The sequence below is a fragment of the Nicotiana tomentosiformis genome, chromosome 8 (assembly GCF_000390325.3).
Source record: "Nicotiana tomentosiformis chromosome 8, ASM39032v3, whole genome shotgun sequence".
NCBI lineage: Eukaryota > Viridiplantae > Streptophyta > Magnoliopsida > Solanales > Solanaceae > Nicotiana > Nicotiana tomentosiformis.
The window spans coordinates 23,249,454-23,273,695 of record NC_090819.1 but is presented as its reverse complement, the minus strand read 5'-3'; the positions used below and the strand labels follow the sequence as shown (position 1 = coordinate 23,273,695).

Below are 24,242 nucleotides of genomic sequence, written 5' to 3'. Positions count from 1 at the left end.
ATATGCACATCGTGCCAATTGCAAATTTCTATTTTCTCCTTTTAAATAATTTCGGTTACACCAAATCACAACACATAATGAACTCCACACCAGTAGGGTATATAATTCATAATTTGCAATTAATTATTCGGAATTTACATCAAAATTTACCGAAATGAGGAACAAAAAGCCACATTTAGCCTCGCAGCTCTTATTAGTGACCAACACGAAATGATAGGTGTAGTTATCTCCAAAAAATCTCCCAACAGAGGTAAACACATAAGTAAATTATAGAATTATGAAGCTCACTCATAAGTGGAGCACAATAGGAAGACTCGTTTCGATATTGAGAACTGAATCAACTTAAGGAAATCATTCCTTTATATTATATCAAAGTCGTACCTGTAACGACATCAACTGATGTAGCGACCTCCGCCATACCATAAAAGAAATATATCAATGGCTGGGTCTTCACCTCTAGGACGCCTTTTACCCATCTGTCCTCCACCCCTAACTGGTCGTGTGGGTGGTGTAGTAACTGCAATGGAACAAGTAGCCTGAGTGCTTTGATGAAATAAGTCTCTCCCAAGTTTTTGACAATTTTTCTCATGATGAGCCTAGTATCACCGTATTCATAATAACCCCTTTGCGGGTTAGGCTGCTCATATTTAGTTTGTGCCAGATAACTGGAATAACTATTGTAGGAACTCATGTCGGTGGTGTATTAAAAGAACTTACTAGAGCACCCCGAGTAATCTGATGTGTGGACTGGGATGGACGACTGCCTGAGCCCCCGCCATAATGATTTATACTTGCAGAGTAGAATCCACTGAATCCCCCAGAACCATGAAACGTCTTGGTCTCCTTAGTTTCCCCCTTTTTTTCCCACCCCGAACACATTCTAATATCTTGGCAATTTGTACAACTAGCAGAAATGAAGTATCAGCTTGTAGCTCCCGAGTCGTACAAAATTTTACGATCATAATTTAGTCCTTTAATGAGTCTATGGACTCACCCTCTGGCTGTAGGAAGTAAAGTAGGAGTATGACGGGCAAACTTATTGAACTTGATGGCATATTCTGACATCGTCAATAGTGACATAACGCAACCGTTCAAACCCTATGCGCCACGTATTACGGAGAGTCCAGAAAACAAACTCTTTCAAAAGCGTTTCTGAGAACTGAGCCAAGTGGGCGGTATTGCATTGGCTGGTCTGCCCTCTTCATAGGCTTACCACGAACACTGGTGGAGAATTATCTCTCCCAAGGCAAATTTCTTCTTTTGTTATGCTGACTCAACACTGTTGAGCTGACCCATTTCTTAACATACTCTTTGATTCTTCTTTGGGGTAACCCTTACCCCTATTTTTACACAACGATCACAAAAGTAGAGCTCCATACAGACAAATCTTGGCACGAACCACATAGTCCAGAATCTCGTCAACAACTATACTTACTCCGAAGCACTCCAAAATCCGCAACAGTGACGTCCACGCTGAGTAGACCTTCTACAAATTTAGAGTTGTTTCTATAACTCCTTTGGTATTGAAGTATAGGATTATTAAGGAGGCGTACATACCGCAAGTCCTAACCTTATCCTCCACAAAATCTCAGGTCTTAAATATGTGTAAATTTTAGGGAACCTTTCAGTACCACATATATACATTTCAGGCCAAAACTGATATAATACATGACCCCGCAATCTACCCATTGATAGTGGACGGTGTGAAGTCATAGGTCACAACGTCCGAAGATCCACAATAATAACCTTCACAGCTCGTATAAATCAACTATACGCCAATGTCCGTTGCACCCCGCACATGATTCACTAGGTGATCTCTCAATACGCCCACATCTTCAGTCGGAACCACACGTTAAGACAATGTTTGAGCATCTCTAGCTCCCTCGTAGTCCATCTGCGGCATCACGAACCCTCGACACACAACTGATATTGAGTGCGCAATGTCATACACGAGTGGATACAAAGGAGTATAAGATATATCTTTTAAGCTAAATCAATGCCGCACGATAAGGAGTCAAAGAAGTGAATATTTCCTAACAGTTCCATAGCCTCTCGAAGATAAGCACAGACGTCTCCGTACCGATCCGCAAGACTCTACTAAACCTGCTTGTGACTAATAACACCTATGAACCTAGTGCTCTGATACCAACTTGTCACGACCCCAAATTTCCTCCGTAGGATGTCGTGATGGCACCTAGTCTCTAAGACTAGGTAAGCCTATCAATGTGGAATAATAATAAATATCTGAAATAAATAAACTATAATTCAAACAATTTTAACTCCCAAAACCCGGTAGAAATAAGTCACAAGCTTCTAAGAATTTATTCTCAATGTCTCTATATGTCAAGGTCTAAATAAAATATAAGGAAGCAACATAAAATGATAAAAGGGGACTCCGGAGTCTGCGGACGCTGGCAGATTTACCTCGAAGTCTCCGTGCGCAAGTAACTCACTGACGTCTAGGCTGGTAAAATGTACCTGGATCTGTACAAAAAGATGTGCAGAAGCATAGTATGAGTACACCACAGCGGTACCCAGTAAGTGCCAAGCCTAACCTCGGTAGAGTAGTGACGAGGTCAGGTCAGGCCCAGCTGGAAAATAAATAATGGCATGGTAAAATGTTTATCAATGTAGTAAAATAAAATGACTTTGAAAATGAATCAAGTAGTATGTCATATTTAATTACATCAAATAATGGCAAATAAATACCTCGTTGAAACAAAATAGAATTCTTTTCAACTTTAAGAAAATCACAACAATAATCAAAGGCAACTACGGCCATAAATCAATATCAACAAGGGCACTCCCGAGGTACCGCCTCGTAGTCCCAAATCATAAATAAATTCACAATATCTCATTTCCTTATATCACCGCGGGAGCCTTCACAATTTATTTAAAGAAAATATTTTTCCCGAAATAGCATCCCGCATTTTAGCCACCCTTATCACACCGCATGACTTCTAGTAGTTCCCCTACTAGCCACGCGTATCAAGCCACCCTTATCTCACCGCATGCGTTTCAACACCCAGACCTTATACCACCGCATGCGTATCAATATCACAATATATCACAATTTGCACCTCAAGTGCTCAAATAATTTAACTTGCCAAAATAATTCAACAACAATATTTTTCCACAATAAAGAGCTCACGGCTCATGCCAAAATAAATCATCAATAATATTTTTCCACAATAAAGAACTCACGGCTCATGTCAAAATAATTCATCAATAATATTTTTCCACAATAAAGAGCTCACGGCTCATGTCAAAATAATTCATCAATAATATTCTTCCACAATAAAGAGCTCACGGCTCATGTCAAAATAATTCATCAATAATATTCTTCCACAATAAAGAGCTCACGGCTCCCTCACAATGAGTATAAAAATATTCAGGAGTAAATAATATAGAAAAATAATATTTCAAAATCTTTACTACGTTGCTTCAATATCAAGTTTAAAAATGTCAAATACTTTATATTAATAATATTTAATTTAAATAAAATCAACCTTCAAATAATGCACAGAATAAAAGAAACCAAGTTTCAACTAAACAGGCAAAATAATTAGTAAGAAAAGATCAAACAAATTTGAAGTATATATCTCACATCAATGATGAAGAAAATAACAAGATAAAATAATTTAATAAATGTGCAACAGTAATCTACACAATTTAAAAATATAATCTTTCGCAATTTAACCCGTGTACACACTCGTCACCTCGTGCACACGACTTTCAACACATTTCAATAATCACATCAATACCAATCCTAGGGGAAATTTCCTCCACACAAGGTTAGACAAGTCACTTACCTCGACTTGCTCCAATTTAATCAAGTAGTATGCCTTTTTCTCGATTTTCCGACTCCGATCGACTCGTATCTAGTCATAATTAATTCGATACAGTCAACAAAAATTATAGTAATCACTTTCATAAGAAAATATTACATTTTCATTAAAATCCGAAATTAGCTCAAAATTTGCCTGTGGGGCCCACATCTCGGAATCCGGCGAAACTTATAAAATCCGATAACCCATTCAATTACGAGTTCACCCATACCAATTTTACCAAAATCCGATAACAACTCGACCTCCAAATCTTAAATTTTCGTTTTTGGAAGATTTTGCAAAAATTTTGATTTTTCTTCCATAAATTCACGGATTCATGATGTAATTGAGTATGGAATCATGAAATATAATCAATATAGGATAAGGAACACTTACCCCAATATTTTTCCTTGAAAATTGCCCAAGAACCGTGCTCCAAAAATCCAAAACAAAATGAATGAAATGAGCATTTTTGGTCCTTAAGTTTCCGCCAATCCGTCACTAAAAGTCCATTTTTCGTCACTAAAAGTCCATCAGAAACAGCTCTAGCAGTCTTACTTCAATTGATCATAACTTTATATACAAATATCCAAATGATAAATGGTTTAACTTTCTGAAAAACTAGAATCCACCGACTACAACTTTCGTGTTTTGCAATTATTCTAATTCCTTATGCATTGCGAAATATAAGCTCCCAAAGTTGGCTGCATGCATCAGAATTTCTGGCGAAACTGCTCTACCAGCCTTCATTCAATCCGTCATAACTTTCTGTAACAATATCCAAATAATGCAGAGTTTAACTTTCTGAAACCTATAATCATACGACTACAACTTTTATGTTTTGCACATTTTCTGATTCCTTATGAATTGCGAGATATAAGCTTCCAAAGTTGGCTCCACGCACGGAATTTCTGCAACAGAAATTTCCAGCACTCTTTGTCCGAAATCCATTCCGTTTACCTTCCGAAATCCACCCGAGACCCTCGGGACCTTAACCAATTATTCAAACATGTCCCAAAATACCATACGAACTTAGTCGAGAATTCAAACTACATCAAACAACATCAAAACGACGAATCGCACCTCAAATCAAAATCAATGAACTTTGAACTTTCAAATTCTATATCTTGTGTCGAAACACATCAAATCAATTCGGAATGACTTCAAATTTTGCACACAAGTCATAAATGACATAACTGAGTTATAAAAATTTTCAGAATCGGATTTCGACCCCGATATCAAAAAGTCAACCCCTCGGTCAAACTTCCCAAAAATTCAACTTTCGGCATTTCAAGCCTAATTCTACTACGGACTTCCAAATAAAATTCCGATCACGCTCCTAAGTCCAAAATCACCATACGGAACTGTTGGAATCATTAAAATTCTATTCCGGGGTCGTTTGCACATAATTTGACATCCGGTCACTATTTGAACTTAAACTTTTAATTTTTCATCAAAATTCCATATCTCGGGCTAGGGACCTCGGAATTTAATTCCGAGAATACGCCTAAGTCCCAAATTATAATACAGACCTACAAAAATTGTTAAAACACTGATCCGAGTCTGTTTGCTCAAAATGTTGACCAAAGTCAACCTAGTTGAGTTTTAAAGCTCTAATTCACATTTTAATTCATTTTTCACCTGAAAACTTTTTGGAAAATTTTTACGGACTGCACACGCAAGTCGAGTAATGATAAATAGTGCTTTTCGAGGTCTTAAAACACAGAATTAATTATTAAATTTAAAGATGACATTTTGGGTCATCACAACAGCTTTGATTGTTTCCTTTGGGTTCATTTCAGTGTTAGAGGGCAAAGTCCCAGGAGCCCTCTCAGATAACAAATTTGCAATATGTCCCAATTATCGTTCTAAATTCCGGATGACCGTGCCCTACTCTCTGATGGATGTGCCCTGAGTCTCAAAGTTTTCATCTGATTTGTTGATGAATGCCTTCATGAGGTTTTCCATACTAGATTGATTTGACTGTTATGGCTGGTATTGTTGCCTCTGCTGGTTCTGAAAATCTGGTGGTCCTTGACCCTGGGGTCTAAGATTATTTTGCTTCCATAAATTCAAGCTCCCACTAGGTGAACTCCACGAAAAACCTGGATGTTTTTGACCCATAGAATTATAGTTGTTCCCACCTTGGTAGTTTTCTCTATTAAAATTCCCCACTGCGTTGACTTCCTCAGCTGATGCTTGACCCTCATGTGTAGGGTGTCCCAATCCACAAAAGTCACATGTTGTTTGCGGCTCATTCTGTACCTTGGCAAATGTCAGCTTTTTTATCTCCTTGGCCATGGGTCTAGCTGGGCTTGCAAGGATGTGTTAGAGTCCACCTGGTGAACCCCAACTGATTTTCTTCTATCATTACTCTCAGTCGGCCACTGATTAGCATCCTAAGATAATTCATCAAGGATTAAGACAACCTCCTCCGACGTTTTCTTCATTAGTGGACCTCTACATGCAATATTCAGAATTCGTCGCGGGGACGGTGTCAGTCCATCCCAAAAATCCAGGAGTTGCATCCACAAATTGATTCCATTATGCTGACACTTTCTGACTATCTCCTTGAATCGTTCCCAAGCTTCAAAAACTATTTTTTTCTCCTTCTGGCAAAATTGGGGATTTCCCTTCTAAACTTCCCAGTTTTTGCAGCTGAGAAGTACTTGTCAAGAAACTTCTTGGTCATATCTTCCCATGTTCTGATAGAACCTGCGGGTAAGCTACGAAGCCATTGTGTCGCATCATCTTTCAATGAAAAGGGAAATGCCCTTAAATAGACTGCATCCTTTGATACTCCATTGTATTAGAAGGTGTTCATGATATCTTCAAAGTCCATCAACTGAGTATTAGGATCTTCATTCACCTTCCCTCTGAAAGTGCAGTTATTTTGGATAGTTTGAAGCAACCGTTGCTTCAATTCGAAGTTGTTTGTTGCTATGGGTTGGGGTCTGACACTTGACAGTCCTTTATTATAGACTGGCCTAGCATAGTCACCCAATGATCTTCCAGGCATGGGTGCTGCATTATCGAACTGGTCTTCAACCAAGGGTCGGTTTAGATTGAATCTTCGACCCACATCATCTTTGACGGTCTCATCAGCAATTCTCTGTGCAGCTTCTAGTTGTACTGCCTCTCTTGCAGCTAAGTCTACTCCATCATTCTCTTCGTTTGCCATAGTATCTTGAGTCGAAGTTTGACCCAAGAATTTTTCTATTAAGTCTCTTTCTTTTCTCAGTTATCGTAGGTATTTCTCCAACTCTGGTTCGTAGGGTATCACTTCCTTTGAAGACGATCGAGTCATACACCAGAGAAATCAACCTGTATCCTGCACATAAGTAAGAAATGTGAATAACTAAAGTAAAAATTGGTTCCTAAATTAGTACTAAAAACTATTTTAAACACTATTGATTGCCAATCCCCGGTAACGGCGCCAAAATTTGATGAGCGCAAAACACAAACACAAAATTATTGCTCGCTAGTCAAAGATAGTATAGATTTATTATCGTCTCCACAGGGATTGGATTTAAACAGTGTTCGAATAATCTCCAGTTGATTACTATCAAGAAAAATTAATACTTGATTTGATAACTGTTACTACGGTGAACTACTAAAAATTAAGCAAATAACAATTGATCACAAAAGATAGCAGATGAGCAATAAAGAAATATCAATGAGAGGGATAAGTGTATTTGACTAGATAGGTGAAAGATAACCGACTCGGGATCCAATTCTTGAGTTAATTCACTCTATAATACGGTTGATTCTCATGAATTCAACCGATAATTAGATTGCGCTTGAAGTTAATGTTCGTCTTTCGATTAAACGTTAAGTCAATAATTAATCTAATTGAAGCACGATAAACAATTGCAACAACCAAATGATGATTTTGCTCTAAAGGGTAACTTCTCAAGAATATTTTCCTATTTTCTAGTTCGATTAACAATTCAAGAGGCTCTTTCGATTATCTATTTGAATCACGAATTTAAACTAGAGCATAAGATATGAAGAAATTCAACATCAAATTCCTCTTTCAATTAAGCAAAACAACAAATAACTCACAATACAAATTAAAACTCCATCAATTAATTCTAACAATTATCAAGAATTGGATCCCTAATCACGTTATCGAAATATTGTATCTGTCAATACCCTAATGAAAATTACTTCATAACAATGGAGTAATAATCTCAAATAAGTTTAAGAACAAAGAAAACATCAAAGCTAGTGATTTCGATACAAACTCCTGTATTGCACCGACTGCAGGTTGTAATATTGATGAATTCTTGAGTCTTCTTGCCTTAGTTGGTTCTCCAATCTTTCGTAGGTCAAAAGTCCCTTCAAAATCGTGCTTTTGGTGTATTTATATCATGTAGAAACAAGCCCGGATAAAACTACCCTTTCCTAGTTGAACTTGAAAATCACTCTGACAATTTTGCACAACCGCGCCGCCCCATGCGGCGCGCTAGTGAGGAAATTCAGAGAGCTCGCATTTTGCTTGTCAGACAATTTTGCACTGCCGCGCCTCGCGGCGTGGTAGTGGCTTTTTCTTAGAATAAATTCATGTGTTAACTTTTTGATATCCGGACTTGATTCTCAACCCCCGAACATGATCCCGGTTTCTTGGGCTTCTACTCAGACTTCAAAGCTCCAACTTGTTCGATTTCGCTCCAAATTACCTAAATAGCTCAGAATCATATCCTACAAGGCATAAAACACGTAATAAGTATAATTTACTATCAATTAAGCTTAAACACACGTAAAATGCAATAATTAGAGTGCAATAGTACGGCTAAAACACGGGTTTCTAGCCTACCATCAACAACTGACTTAATTAAAGCAACTATGATAACTAATTTGAATTTTTACCTATTGGAATCTGACATTTTTTATTAAATTATGGGATGAAAGCAAGCCCAAGAAAAAAAAAACGAAGGTCCACCCAAATCTATTAGCCAAACATTTGCCTAAAATACAGGAAGTTGTGGTTATTGTTACATAAAACATGGTGGATGAGTAAAAGCGAGTTGACACCACATATTAGATCTATATATATTTGTGTCCTTTATTCCTCTTATAGTTCCCAAATCTCTTAGTTTGGAAAAAGAAAAAAAAAATCCTACTCCATAAATAGATTTTTGAGGGAAAAAATGGTTGAATCTACGACTATGGCCATGAAGCTAGAAGAACAATTAGTAAATATAGAGGAAGAGAAAAGTTATGAGAAACCAAGAGAATTGTTTCTAGCAGAGCTGAATCTTGTTCTTATTCTCTCATTTCTTTCATTATCATCTGAAGAACGTAGTTTTGAGGAATTGGAGATTGACAAAGATCACGAAGAACACAACATTGTTTCTAATGTAAATTTCAGAAAACGAGGAGGAATGAATAATTACCGGGCTACTGAACCACAAATGCCCAGGTTCCAGACCAAGATTAGGGACTGCAGGTAAGCTTTTTATGAAAATTACTGCTTTATTTCGATAAACCATAGTGGTTTCTAGGTCAGTTTGTAAGCATTTCGACCATTTCATATACCTGCTACATTTTACCATCACAAGTATCGAACAGTGTTATCAAAGGCACACTTAAGTCCCGGAGCGAGACTCAAAACATATTTAGAGCTTCGCCTCGCTTAGAGGGCGCTTCAATGTTATCATCAAAACTCTAAAGCATATTTTTCCTTGCTAATGAGCATAATCCTAAAGAGGCGACACTAAACAATTATTATTTTATTTTATCGTAAATTTTCTTCAATTTCTTTGTCCATATATTTGGTATTCATGCTAATAGATATTAGTCTTGGACTACACATACATATTAGTAATTTTTTTCCATTTGCATCTTTCTTCATTAAAGTTCATTCTTTATTTGCGTTTTGCGCTTAAAGCCCCAACAGACTTAAAGTTTTTTTTCACTTTTCGTTTTTGACAACACTGATACCGAATAATTCTGGTCAAACAAACTTAGGCTAATAGAAAGTAATCCCTAGTATTTTGTCTGTCGGATTAATTTTCTGATTTCCCGTGGTTTCACCCGCTTTATTGACTGTTATATGTGTCTTGAAATTAGAATAGTCTTCGCTCCCTTATGTTATGTTAGAAGTAATCAAGAATCTCTCTTTCATGTATTTATCCAGACACAGCAGAAGAATGTGAGGAATCAACACACTTGGGGCATAGCAAGAATTAAGAGGTCTTTTGACTCTTTTCCATTTATGGATAGAGAAAAATGAAGAGACGAGAGTCAGAAAAAAGGAAAGAAGATAGAAAAAACGAAAGACAGGCTTTTGAATGGCAAACATTTCTATTCAACTCTACGAAAGCATTCTACAATTCTACTCAATACTTTGAAACCGTGTTTCAGTATTTTATAGAGCATTTCGTTACAAATCAGCATAGCAAAAACTACTTGATATGAAACTTTGTACCCCCATATAATTTACATAGGTCATTTCCCTTTATCCGAGAACATCCACTAGGGAATGGAATAAAGGGGTTTACACCCTCTATCTTTCCTTTTAGACATCTCATTTTCCAAGAGCATCTTTTATCTAATAAGCGAAAAAATCTCATAGTCAATGGCACATGGTTCAAAATTCAATAAATAACTCGCTTGCCCCTCTAACCTATTCCACTTTAATATAATGCTTTTGTCCATATGTCAGGATTCGAACTATGAGGTGCACCTAACATAAACATCATCAGTAATGTACTGCACTCTTACCACTAGGCCAAAGCAAGGAGCATCTTATACATCGATTTAAACAACTATAGGCAGAGGAATAAAGGGATTTTGTCTTTCTACACTGAATTAAACAACTATAGGCAACGGAATAAAGGGTGTTTTTTCCTCATCTGGATTATTTCCCTTTCGTTGATTATCCAAGAACATCAATGTGCCCATGTAAACAATTGTAGGCAAGGGAATAAGGGGTTTACTTCTCTAATGGATTTAGCAGCTATACACAGAATATTTGAATACTATGGCAAGACCAGCTTTTGCATCACTGGAACACAGTGCACAAATGGCCTACAAACTTGTATAATTCCTAATAACTGATCGTATAACAAAAGTAAGCGGTTAAAAACACATGAATACTTGTATTCTCTCACTAACATGGGCACTCAAATTATTCATTAGACTATTCTTGATAATTTCTTATTGACAACACTAAGATAGCAATAAGCAGATACAGTAAGGAAGTTCTAAACACAGGCTAGAACAGGACTCTAAATTCTCCATCTAGACTATGCAACCACCATGTTATTGTAACCTTTGTATCCTTGCCTACAAAATTATCATATGCATGAAAAAAATACTGGAGCTTCTCTTCATTAGTCAGATATTCTGATCTCAACTCCCAATAGGTCCTTCACTTGCTCATATGCCACAAAAGCAATAGATATTGAAGGAACAACCTGAATATATACCGCACTATTAGGAATGAAATAAAAAGTAATGATGTAACGTCTAATGAGAAGCAAAGTATCTCTAATCAGAACCAGAACTTTTTATTTAAGCAAGCAAAGATTCAAATGCAACACTGAAATATAAAACAATGAACCCAAAGAAGAAAACAAAGGACAGAGAACATAAACACATGCGACGAGACTTGGTTTGAAAAACAAAAACAGGAAGGATACAAGACTGCTTAAACTGGAAGGTAATGCTATTGATAAATAAGACTAACCTTCACTGAATTGGGCACTAAACCCTTGTACAAGGCTCTGACACCCTCGTACTTAACAGTTTTCCTGAAAGCATCAATCATTCCAGTATATTCGAGGGGAACCTTGCTCCTCCCATCACCAGCAACGATAGATGCAGCATGATTCCATCCCACCATCTGCATCCTTCTGCGAATAACATCAAGAGGGTAGGCAACAGTTTGTCCAACCGTTCCTGCAGCAGCTCCACATGCCAGCCTTGTAACAACACCAAGCTCATCATCAACAAGACCGAATGGTTTTGTTTTGATCAACCAGTCTTTTAAAGACTCATATACAGCAAAATTAAGCCCCACATATGGAACCTGCAAACACCAAATCAGATGATAAGCATTCAAAAGAAAGATAAGAACTCTCAACTAGTGTTATGTCTTCTTTTCTCTTCCCTTTCTTTGCCGAATAAGATTTTTTTTCTCTTTTTTCCTTTCATCCAACAGGGATTCATGTTTAACCTTTTTCCTAGAATAATTGGGTTAATACTTAATACTAATATAGCTAATTGACCATTGGTGGCCATTCTTATCACTTTCAGAAGAGAATGCCACTTGACTTTCTTCTTCATGGACATCTTTTCAAATGAAGATATACCAAATGCATTCACAGAGTGATTATCAAATTAATTTGAGTCTTTTTCTTCATTAAAAAACTTTGGAGAGATGTATATGACACCACCAGATCCTGTGAGCATGGTTATCAAATTAATATGAGTACTGGATAGCCAGTTCCTTTTGATCCAGGAACAAGGACTTACAACTCCTATGACAGAAGGAGTCCATCCTTTATACAAAGCACGTGGACCTTCCTCACGAAGCACAGTTGACAACGCATGGAACATTCCTCTGTATTGATAAGGAGACTTCTCTGTCTGCATAGTACGGAAAAGAATTTAGAAGGCATCCTTGCAAAATAATACCCATATGAGTAGATCAACACCCATAACATTTATTCAAAAGGATACGCAACTTACCTGCACAGTGATTCTTCCTCGCACCATGTCCATCGGGTAAGTTGCAGACATGGCAATTATGCCAGCACAAGCTCCAGCTCCAAGACGTAATAGTGGAGTGAGCTCAGCATCCTCTGTCATAAGGCAAGATGAAAGAGTCAAATAGTGCTCCATTTCCGTTTTATTGTTAAACTAGCATGGAATAGTTTCATAGGAAATCAACAGACCAAGCAAAATCCTGCAAAAGCTTCATCAATTAAATGCAGACACCTCTTAAAAAGAACCATTATCAGATGACAGTTAGTGTAAGAGGGTATAGTGAGTGCAGATGAGGCCAGCAACTTAATGCACATCATGTTATGGGATTGAAATGCCTTGGGAGGTATTGTAATCAGCCGATCCTCATACTAGGAAGACTTCAGTTTTCACATCTAAAATAAGGGTTGAAATTTTATTTTATTAAGAAAATTAAATAAATAAAGGTTGAAATTTTAAAATTCAAAACTGCCTCTTGTTCCATGAAATTTCAGCTGCTGGCACAGGCAGAATATGACAATGGTAAAGATAATTGACAGAGAAACACTCTAATGTGCGTTTGAGACCTTCAGCAAATGATGTAATGAACAAAACCAGGGCCAGGTTCTTATTCTAAGTTAATCCAAGATCTTTTTGGATATAATAAAACTCCGATGGATTTCCTTTTTGCCATACTTAGATATTCGACATGATTTACCAAAGGTGTGCACAACAGATAAATAGCATGTGAAGAGAATGCTTGGTAAAGAAATGGACCTTGGGTGTAAGTCATCCCCAAGAGCTAGAGCTAGCTAATGAGGTGAGGATTGCCCAAGACCATATAAGGAGACAACCAGCCCAATCCTCAAACAATATGGGACTCTAACAACCACTCTAACACCCACGCATGCCCCGGTCTGCCAACTGGAGTGTGGACAACGTAATACGGGGGCCAACATCGGGTAAACCAAGAATTGGGATGGGTCCAGCTCTGATACCATGTAAAAAATGGACCTTGTGCCTGACTCAACCCCAAAGGTATATAAGTAGACAAACAACCCATTCCTCAACCAAAGTGGGACTCGTAACAGTTAACACCCACTCTAACATGCTTCCTAAGAATTAGGATCACCAAGTGAAAGTACGTCTACAGCCTTGTGCAAAGGTAAAATTTATCAGAAACTGAAGCACTTTAGCATATCAGAATATCCAAGAATAGAAAAAAGCTAATGATGTATAAGTTGTGCACATGGAAATTAGTTACTTTTAGACAATGAGTGACAGAAAACATTATGACAAGAGAGGGACATGAGTAGCATTGCAGTGCTTGAAAATTGTTTGTTTTATTTATTTATTTAAAACTGAGGGGGATATGAGTAGCATGGCAGTGGTTGAAAATAGTTTTATTTATTTTTGTTACACCGAAACTTCACCATATTCAAGCCCAATAAATATCAATCAACCACACCTCAAACTGAAACTGATCTGATTGACAATATGAATCCACTATATCCATTCAGCTCTATTCAGACCTACATTCCAATACTAAATTACTGGTCTTCTAACGCAATTTAATGGTTCTGTCAAACTAGAGGTTCTCTTACTCACATATATTCCTACTTCGACACAAAAGTCTATAATCAAACTAAACAAGGTCATGGTAAATAGCAGACCTAATGTAAATAAGCTTTGGGCGAACAACAATAAACCCTTAATTCCAACTAGTCGTTGTAGCCTTATGGAATCTTTTACTTCCATTGCATTCTGTTCTTAACTAAATTTGCATTGATCCTGCGAGATTGTAGGTTTTTTTAGACGATTTTTTTCCCTACATGTAATTCTACCTTGTCCCTCTTTTAGCACCTTCAATTGGGCGTATGCAAATGGGTGCCATAAAAAAATACTAAATGTTTATACTAATATTCTGCAAAAACAAGACAATATATAGTAATGACACCGTTTTCTAGCTAAGAGTATTTCTTGATCCACGAGTCAAGCTCATATTTGGATTTGTAAAGGTTGTAGGTTCGAGGCTGGACCTAGACACTATTTTTTGAATATCTTTGAGCGAGCATTTTTGTTAAAAATTTGAGGCTAAGAAAAATTGAACCTATACCTCCCTTTGCAATAACATTCAACTAAACCATTGGGTCAAGGCTTTCAACTTGTAGGAAAATGATATTAAATAATACTTATTTTTATTTATTTATATAAATACGACACCGCTTACAAAAAGTTTTGCGTACGCCCTGTAGTGACGCATCAATCAGTCGATGCATTTAGAGGTCTATTCAAGACATTGTAAGAACCATCTCAAACGACCTTCTAGTTCTTCTCTTATTTTATCCCCAACAGGTGATACTTGAAGCCTACTTCAGACGTGATCATTTCTTTGTCCAATCTTGTATGATAACACATTCATTTTAACATTTGCATTTATACAACCATCAGCTTGTGGATATGTTGTGAAGTAGAAGCCCAACAATTACTCTCATAGATGGAAGTTCTTCCACTATTTTAAAAAAACTGCAACTGGAGGAAAAACAAATTCCTAGAGGGGCATTAACTACGAAGAGGAAGAAGAAACTAGTGAGAATACAGCACCCAGTTTTGGCCCCACAACCTGGGGCATTATTAGGCTCGAACTGGGTAAAGACCTAAAAGGCAGCTTATTTTTCACTTAGCTGTGCACAACCCGAACTTGCAACCCTATGCTTGACAGATGAGTTTTTACCATGCAAACGGCAAATAAACATAATGAGAAACAGGAAGGATAATACACATAAATCAATGAACAAGTGAAGCAAAAATTAACAAAAAATGGGCTTAAACTAGGACTGGAGGCAAAGGAGAAGGGAAGTAGGAACTTCAAAAGAGTATAAGGCATACGAAACATGAACTATAATAAAACAATGTGTAATAGCATCCAGAGACGAGTACTATGCTTAAAAATTAACTACAAATGAGAAGTCATGTTTCCTCCTATGACTGGATTCATCAATGAAATAGTCTCATTTACAATGCAAACCATTTAAAAAGCAAGAATGGTGAAATGAAAACAAACAAAAGGATATCCATAACTATTCCCTATTCTTTCTTCAAATAGGTAAACCCCATGACCACTAAATCGCTTGAAAGGAAGACAGACATACCATTTCCAGTTTGTTGCCGGTACAAATATAATATACCCCTGTTCCAGTATCAAGGAAGAAATCAGTAGAGGGAAGAGAATGCTATAACAGTAACATGAGAAACAAGTTGGAGATTCAACAATCCTTTAGTGACTTGACACATCAACAACAGCCATCTTCAGAAAGTACCTTGTGAGGCCCTTATCAAGATCTCGTCTTCACCTTCGCTTAATATAGTATTTTTCCCTATTACACCTAAAAGGCCAGATTAGGTCATTGCATTACTTGTCCATCTCCACAATGAGGTTCATAAGTTAGTTCATGTTTGCATGTAAGATATCGTTACATCATCAGAAGTTCTCCCACATTCCTCTCACAGGCGGCTCATTTAAGCTCATTTCCTTCCCTTATTTTTCTTGATAAGATAATATTTTATTGATAGTGTGGGGTGGGGAAACCTCAGTAAACAAAGGTAGAGAACCTACATTGAGCTCATTTCCTTTAAGGGCATGAAATCTTCTAGAAGAAGAGATCACAGAGACTATCTTTTCCTTTCTTGTGTTTATTTTTTTCTATTTCTTCTTTTTGTTTAGTTTTTTTTTCCTTTGTTGAGTATGGGGAGGGTTCCCTCCTAAAAGTTAAAATGCCACTAAATTGAAAAGACGAACTAAATTGAGCAAGATCTATCACCATACAAAGTCAAAAGGTGAATGTTAAAATAATATGGAAAATATTTAGAAATGAAGTGGCCACAAGAAACATTAATGTGTATTATATTATCCTCCTAGTTTTTATGCAAAATCTATGTTCCAACAGGATCATTACTTGGAAGCTTGCTCATAGCTGAAGAACTTGACTGCGGAGTTTGGGACAATGCGTGCGCAGTTGGTGCCGTTGCCCTTAAACAGTCCTTTGAACCCTTCAGTTCTCCAGATATATTTCAAGCCTTGAATGGTGCCATTGTATTTAATGCTATGTGGATTTTGAACCTGCACATCAAACAAGATCATGTTACAAGTAGAGAACAAACAATCTAGATGGGTCATGGAACCTCCATGTAAGCAACCTCCATGTAAGCACATAGCTGAGATGAAAACTCTCGTGGGGATATAAGGAAAAAAAAGAGTTCATAAATCCTAAAACTTTTTATGAACAGGAAAAAGAAATACGGAGTTACAAACCAAAACATGGGGCTTACTGCTCCATCATTCAAAATGAGCATAGCACACAGGAAGAGAGTTTATATTGCTCTGCTTCAGTAAAAATATTCAGTGGAGAGAAAAACAAGCTGCGGAATTACACTTCACCTGTAGCAATATCTTCAGCCGTTCTAGTGGAGCCACAGCAGTTCGTGACCTGCCAGAGGGCGAGTAGCAGTAAGTGTGAAGTCAAGTTAAAGTTCACAAAATAAAAGGATTAGTTCAAGCATATACAAATATTAGTCAGCGTCCACACTCATGTAGAGCAGGGAGTACCAATATGATTATGCTAAAGCATATGCCGAAAGCCTTTGAAAGACTAAAAGATATAAAAATAGTTACACTTGTCTTCATATAGCGTAATAAGTCAGAATTGAGAGAATAAAATGTTCAAAACCCATTACTTAACCATAATATACAATGATCTGCAGGTTGACCTAATAGTTCCTGCAACTGCAAGTTACAGATTTAAGCATCCGCACGTGAGAAGCTTACACAATTTCAAGTCTCAACAAAGTCTTGTGGATAAATGGAGATTAGTGTGTCCAAAACTCAATGAATAGGTTGGGACACTTTTTCAAAAATCATGAGTCTTTTGACTACAATCATTAAGCAATATCAGAACAGGAAAGCCACAACTCCCAAACACACCAAACAATTGTCATATAACGAGGTCAAGTGACAGAGACAAAACATGAATAGCACATATACTGTTGCAACATTTTGTAGATTTGCAAAGCTATCATTAAGTACATTTGATGTTTTCCTCAGTTGGAATAAACATGGATTTTCAGTAAGTAGAGGATTAAGACATGTAAATTTTGCATATGAGACAAAGGGATTCAATTTATTTTTTCTTTTTTTTTCCTTTCATTATGAGAAAGGAAGTGCCTGCATAATTTTACCTTGGTAGCCAACATTATAGACACTACAAGATTAAGGCTATACTGCCACTGAGATACAAATAAAGCTTACAAAGAATCTCTTTTTTTTTTTTTGAAGTACAAGGAAACAAAGAATACCTGATATACTTAATATGAGTCCATCAAATAAGTGTTTGGTTAACTTTATTCAAGAGTTTAGAGTTCAATCAAGCTGAAAGCTTGACCAGAAACCCATTTGAAACAATTATGTCATAATTTTTCAGCAAACTGAAACCAATGATGACAAACAACTAGTACTCCCTCTTTCCATTTTATGTTATACTATTGTCTTATTAGTTCTTTCCAAAAAGAATGACATATTTCTATATTTGAAAGCAATCTAACTTTAAACTTTTCATTTTACTATATGAGTAACTTTTATAACCGCATAGATGTATTGGCATGTTTAAGACCACAAGTTTCAAAGTCTCTTTTTCTTTCCTAAGCTCTGTGCCGAGTCAAATTATGTTAGCGAAATTGCAACAGAGTCACAAATATTATGGCGTGAAGAACGGGTCTTTGTACTCGATTTTAGATATCCTCTCAATTGGAAAAAGAAGAGCAGATATTCTACTCCCTTTGTCCAAATTTATGCGTCATACTTACCTATTTAGTTTGTTCCTAAAAGAATGTTATAATTCCTTATTTTGAAACAATTTAACTTTAAGCTTCTCATTTTACCTTTAATGAGATAATTTATAGTCACACAAATGTCCATGACTTATTAGACCGCAAATTTTAAAAGTTTTTCTTTCCTTGTTAAACTTTGTGCTCAATCAACCACAGCCACATGAATTGGAACGGAAAGAGTAGCAAACAAAAAGATCAAATTTTCAATTTTTTCTCCTATAATATTCACATACTACCACATTTTCACGCATATGATCAATTGACAACCGAGGCACAATACATATCACAGTTAATAGCGAAGTATCAAACTAATCAAACTTAAAGATAATACTCAGCTAATTTTTAGGATTACACAAAACACATCTAGTACGTGGTGATATACATATAAAACTCACACGCCTCCGGCGACACCTCCGGCAACAAGTGACTTGCAGATACTGAGGACGGCATGGCTTGTAGGCTTAATTTCTTCTCTAGCAAGCTTAGCTTCTTCAGCTAGGTTCACAATTTTCTCCACCGCCGAATCTCTCGCCGCCTTCACATCCTCCGAAGCCATATAATAAGATCAAAAAAAGCTTAACCTAACAGCAAATCGTTCGCCGAAAAAACTCCGCTGCTTTTCAATTTACGGATCAGAATTAGAAAAAGCTTATGAGAAACAGTACATTTTACAGTGACTGTTTCAGTTAGCGGTTGCGGTGGTTGGTGGTGGCAGCGACGGCGAGAGTTCGATGAAAAATGCGGAGGAGAAATGAAGGTGCAAAAGACCTGCTTTTTATACGACGGCGTTTATTGAAAGTGTGGCGTGGGCTTTCGATGAATTATAAAGTACTTTAATATGGAAAAACAGGTCGGCTCTTTTTGGCATAAAAACTTCGCAGAATTTATTACCACGGTTAAGTAGTAAATGAGGTATATCATGGCCGGATTGATCCATTCTTAATTATTTTATTTTTTTCTAAGATTAGAACTTAGAAATGGAAAAATTCTAATATGAGCACTTTCCTTTATGGATCTTACTATGATCGAATTTGAATTAGTCGGAGCCATTGTGTAATTACAACAACCATAACATATTCAGTGGAATTTCACAAATGAAATCTGAGAAGTATAGTGTATACATAAATCTTACACTTATCTTGTGAAGGTAGAAATATTATTTTCTAATATACCCTCGTCTCAAGAAAAGCATAATTCCACCAGTCATGAAAAATAAATACCGTAGTAGAGAGCTATGAAAAAGAAAAATAAGATAATTGAAGCAAAAAAAAAAAGGTAATAATAAAATTAAGAATAAGAAAATACGGGAGTAATAGTAATACTACTGGTATGGGGAAGAAAAATACGCGATCTTCAAACCCTCATATCAAGAGTCATGTACTCAGTAAGCTAAAAATGTATCATATTCTGTTTAATCACTTCTCCCCGATACTTTTTTAACCTACCTCTTTCTCTTATTAGACCCATCATTTATTGTTACGAGGTTAGTTTGAGTTACCGTGTGAGAAATAAAAAAATTAATATATGAGATAAAAATACACATTAATTGAGTATAATTAAGTGATAAAAATATGTAAAAGCCACCACATACTATCATGTTATTATTAGTTTGATGAAAATGCTTATTGCAAATAAATTTGTATGATGAAAAAATTGGGTGGGCTCCTTTTGGGTGCTACTTTGAAGATATAGGGGCGGAACATGCCATAATTTGTTGAACAAGTGGCGTTGATACAGTGCGCTAAAGTGAGTGTAGTAGGACCGCTTAGGGACCGGAGGAGAAAAGTAGTGATTTCCATTGAGATTAGCCCTCTAAAGGCCTAAAATCCCATTTTTAGGAGAATCCATTATAAATAAAATAAAGAAAAGAATAAAGGAAGGGGGGAAAAGTTGGGAATCCATGTATTTGAAGTATATGAAAGCACCAACAACAACAACCCAGTATAATTTTATTAGTGGAGTTTGGGGAGGGTAATATGTATGCAGATCTTACCCATACCCTGGGATAGAGAGGCTGTTTCTGATAGACCCCCGGCTCCTTCCCTCCAAGAGCTCCCCACCTTACTCTTGGGTTATTCGAACTCACAACCTCTTGGTTGGAAGTGGAGTGTGATTATCTCTTTGTTGAAGTATCTAAAGCGCATTGCTTAAAGTCTTAAAGCGACCAAACTGGGCAATTGATCAACTTGATTATTAGATTCGAACGTGGAACAATTAGCATTTACATGGTTTATACATTTAGGAGTTGTTTTATTGGCTGCATTTTTTAAAATAATCTTTAAATAAAACTCTGTATAAGTGATACTCTCTTAGTTTAATGAAAAAATAAAGTTTAGCATCATTATAAATTAGATAAATATATTATAAATTTAAAGAATATATATATATATATATATATATATGAAAATCTTGCCAAGAAAAGGTTATTTAACTCCGTCCAGTAACAAATAATAATAGTGTCATATAAAGCCGGACATATTTCATGTTGTTACTATTTGGTACTATTTTTTCTTTTTTTTCCATTCTTTTTCTTTCTTCTTTCTTCTTTCTTCTTCTCATTTTTTCCTAAGCCGATGATTTATCGAAAATAATTTTTCTATATTTATTAGGTGGGGGTAAGGTCTACATACACACTACCCTCCCAAACCTTACCTGTGAAATTATACTGAGTTTGATGTTGTTGTTGTTATTGTATATAAAGCCGAACATAGAGAGCATAATATGGTTAGCCACATTCGAAAAAATAATTGAAACAAGAATATATGCATATATTACAGTAATAACAATATGTGGATAGTATTTACAGATTAAAATGCACAAAGTAGGTAAGTAATTGTTTAATATTCCATGTAATGCTATTCACCGCACAAACGAATCAATCTATCATACTTCATGCATATGTGAATTCAAACAAATAGATTTCTTTATATGTGCATTCAAAATCTACCACCTCATTGGAAAAGATGGAGTAATTAATCGTCAAATTATGCGCGCGCACGCACATATTACTTTTTTGTTTCGACCAGGCTTATATATTATTCTAGTACAATAGTTACTTGGACAAATGTACTCTGCTTTCACTCGTTTAGCAAATGGACGAGTAGCCGCCAATCCAAGTCACTTTTTTTATTTTTGCATTTAAATCAACTAGAGATATGTCGAGATAATAGAGGCTATCAACTATGAGCATGTCAAGATAATAGAGGCTATCAATTATGAGTATATCTTAAGTTTAATAGATTATATTATCATTGGCCTGAATTGATGAAGTTTGGCAAATGGCAATAATCGATGGTTGGATCTGACAGATGACTACTGTTAATATGATTTCTTCTTTGGATATTTTCTGATTTCAATATATATCATAATGTTTATTTGAATAAATACATTTGAAAAGTCCATATTATTGTAATTTGAGGAAGTTAAAGGTTGAAAAAGTTTTACTAACCATAAAAGGTTGTGATGGGTAGTAAGTATTCTTTCATCCTTAATTAAATAGAGATCCCGAGTTCGAACCATAAGAATGAAACTGTGTTGGCCTTAATAAGTTTGTTTTGGTGATTGACAAAGGAACGCACGCATGAACCAGGTCCATATATAATGTACATAGGGCACGGGCAGATTCAAGCACAAGGCATGCACGTGAAAGGAATAAGCTTAAGTGGTTATATCTGAGATCTCCTGAACGAAAAGGTTGCATAATTGATAAAGATTAAGGAGCAGGACTCCTTACTTGAAGAGAACTCTATCCTAGATAAGGAAGGAGTTAGAAGTTGAAGATAACTAGAACTCTTCCACCATGGAAGAGTAAAACATTAGAACTCTAGTTATTTCCTATTCTACTAACTCTACAAATATCGGATTGTTCTCTTTTACATGTGACGCACAAACGCAGAAGTTAAGCAAGAATTGAGAGCAATTCTTATGTGTTTCAAGTGTGCGAACCTGAAGCTACATAAATCGGATAGAAGAACCAGTTCCAAGTATCTGTCTTTTATTCTAGTTCAATTGTAGCATGGCTTTTGAGTTGTACCTTTCAGCTTTTGTTAGAAGCATTTGTACTAGGTACTTTGAGTTGTATTCTTCAAGTTAGAGTTAATTTGAAGTTATCGCAACATCCTGAGGCTGGTTGCCACAAAGGGTTAGAGGTAATCCTTTGTCACGACCCGAAATCCACTAGTCGTGATGGCACCTAACCCAACCTGCTAGGTAAGCCAATTAACGATTATCCATTTTTAATTAACTTAATTAAACAATTAAACAAAGGAATTATCTGAGTCTTATGCATCCCCAAGGATTGGTAGTACAAATCATGAGCTCCTAAGAATAGAATTTACAAGCTGATATGAAGTAAATATATCTTATGTTTGAAAAGTACATAAACAAAGTTTTTTTTATTATTATTTTTATTTCATAAATCTAAGACTATCATGAACAAGAGGCAGCTACAACAGGAACGCAGGTACATCTTCAATCCCGGCAACCATCGAGTACAGCAACAACAACAACTAACATCTGCACGCAATGTGCAGAAGTATAGTATCAGTACAACCGACCCCATGTACTGAGTAAGTATCTTGTCTAACCTCGTCAAATTAGTGACGAGGCTTTGGTTAAAATATGCTCATTGATAAAACATGTAATATAAACTAACAATAGAACTATACTACAATACAACAGAGTAGCGCACACGAAACGATTATACAAAGCAATAACGGAGTACTAAAAGAAACACAATTCAACAGGTATTAATATCTCACCCAATCCTTTCCTGAGAGCGAAAGCCAATAAATCACAACAATTACCTCAAAGCTTTTATAATGTGAGAAATATACTCAATACATCTGTCACAACTTTTTTTTTCCGAAGGGATAGGGGAGTTTTTCCAATTAAAGTGACATTAATCGAAATGGGATTATCTAATTAATTCAGAGTCGCCACTTGGGATAATTTATGGTGTCCCAAGTCACCAGTTTATTTTAAATCCCAAATCGAGAAAATTTGACTCTATTTAAAGTCTGCGAAACCAGAAGACCGGGTAAGGAATTCTATTAACCCAGGAGAAGGTGTTAGACACTCCCGAATTCCGTGGTTTTAGCACGGTCGCTTTTAATCATATCTGGCTTAATTAAATTGATTATTACATATTTAAAAAACTATGTGCGTTTTACCTTTTATCGCTTTTAATTGCTTAATTATTCGTGATTATGGATTTATCTTTGAAACAGATCACATGTATGTGTACTCTTTTTGTTTGGCGCGACAAGCATCATGTCACGCGTATAAAAAGGGACCCAACTAGTTTGGATTCCTAAGACTAACCCCTGATTTTCTTTTATAAGTCCAAGTGAAGGAGAGCAGCCAAATATGGTACATGGATAGTGGCTGCTCAAAGCACATGACATGAAGCAAGAACCAGTTCCTTTCACTTGAAGACCTTAAATGAGGTAATGTCTCATTTGGAAATGGAAAAAAATGTGAGATCATTGGGGTTGGAAAGGTAAGTAAGTATGATTCTCACTCTATTGAGAATGTCAACTTGATAGATGGACAGAAGTACAGTCTAATAAGTGTATCACAATTGTGTGATAGAGGTAACATGGTAGCCTTCACATTTACAAAATGCTTTGTGATAAATCTTACCACTGACAAGATAGTTTTACAAGGAAAAAGAGTGAATAACATATATGTGGTGGATCTGTCCATACTCTCAGATAATGAACTCACTTGCTTAAGTGTGTTGGACAGTGATCCCCTCATTTGGCACAAGAGACTTGGATATGCAAGTCTAAGCCAACTCAACAAACTAGTCTACAAATACTTGGTGATAGGGTTGCT

General features: G+C 36.2%; 1 protein-coding gene, 1 long non-coding RNA gene and 1 other non-coding gene across 3 annotated transcripts; 2 read left to right on the top strand and 1 right to left on the bottom strand.

The window, feature by feature from the left end:
• The first annotated feature begins 6,365 nt into the window (after positions 1-6,365).
• LOC117281757 (small nucleolar RNA R71) lies at positions 6,366-6,471 on the top strand. The gene has a single exon (XR_004512391.1). It is a non-coding gene; the product is annotated as a small nucleolar RNA R71 (small nucleolar RNA).
• A 2,403-nt stretch (positions 6,472-8,874) lies between these two features.
• On the top strand, positions 8,875-10,372 carry LOC104117421 (uncharacterized). Its single transcript, XR_011410240.1, has 2 exons — positions 8,875-9,279; positions 9,970-10,372. It is a non-coding gene; the product is annotated as an uncharacterized lncRNA (long non-coding RNA).
• A 486-nt stretch (positions 10,373-10,858) lies between these two features.
• LOC104117420 (mitochondrial adenine nucleotide transporter ADNT1-like) lies at positions 10,859-19,219 on the bottom strand. Its single transcript, XM_009628476.4, has 8 exons — positions 18,800-19,219; positions 16,960-17,008; positions 16,478-16,641; positions 15,674-15,711; positions 12,528-12,640; positions 12,312-12,425; positions 11,524-11,865; positions 10,859-11,251 (listed from the first exon to the last, which is right to left on the bottom strand). Exons 1-8 carry the CDS (start codon positions 18,958-18,960, stop codon positions 11,168-11,170), a joined length of 1,065 nt encoding a protein of 354 aa, XP_009626771.1. The 5' UTR covers positions 18,961-19,219; the 3' UTR covers positions 10,859-11,167.
• Positions 19,220-24,242: the final 5,023 nt, after the last annotated feature.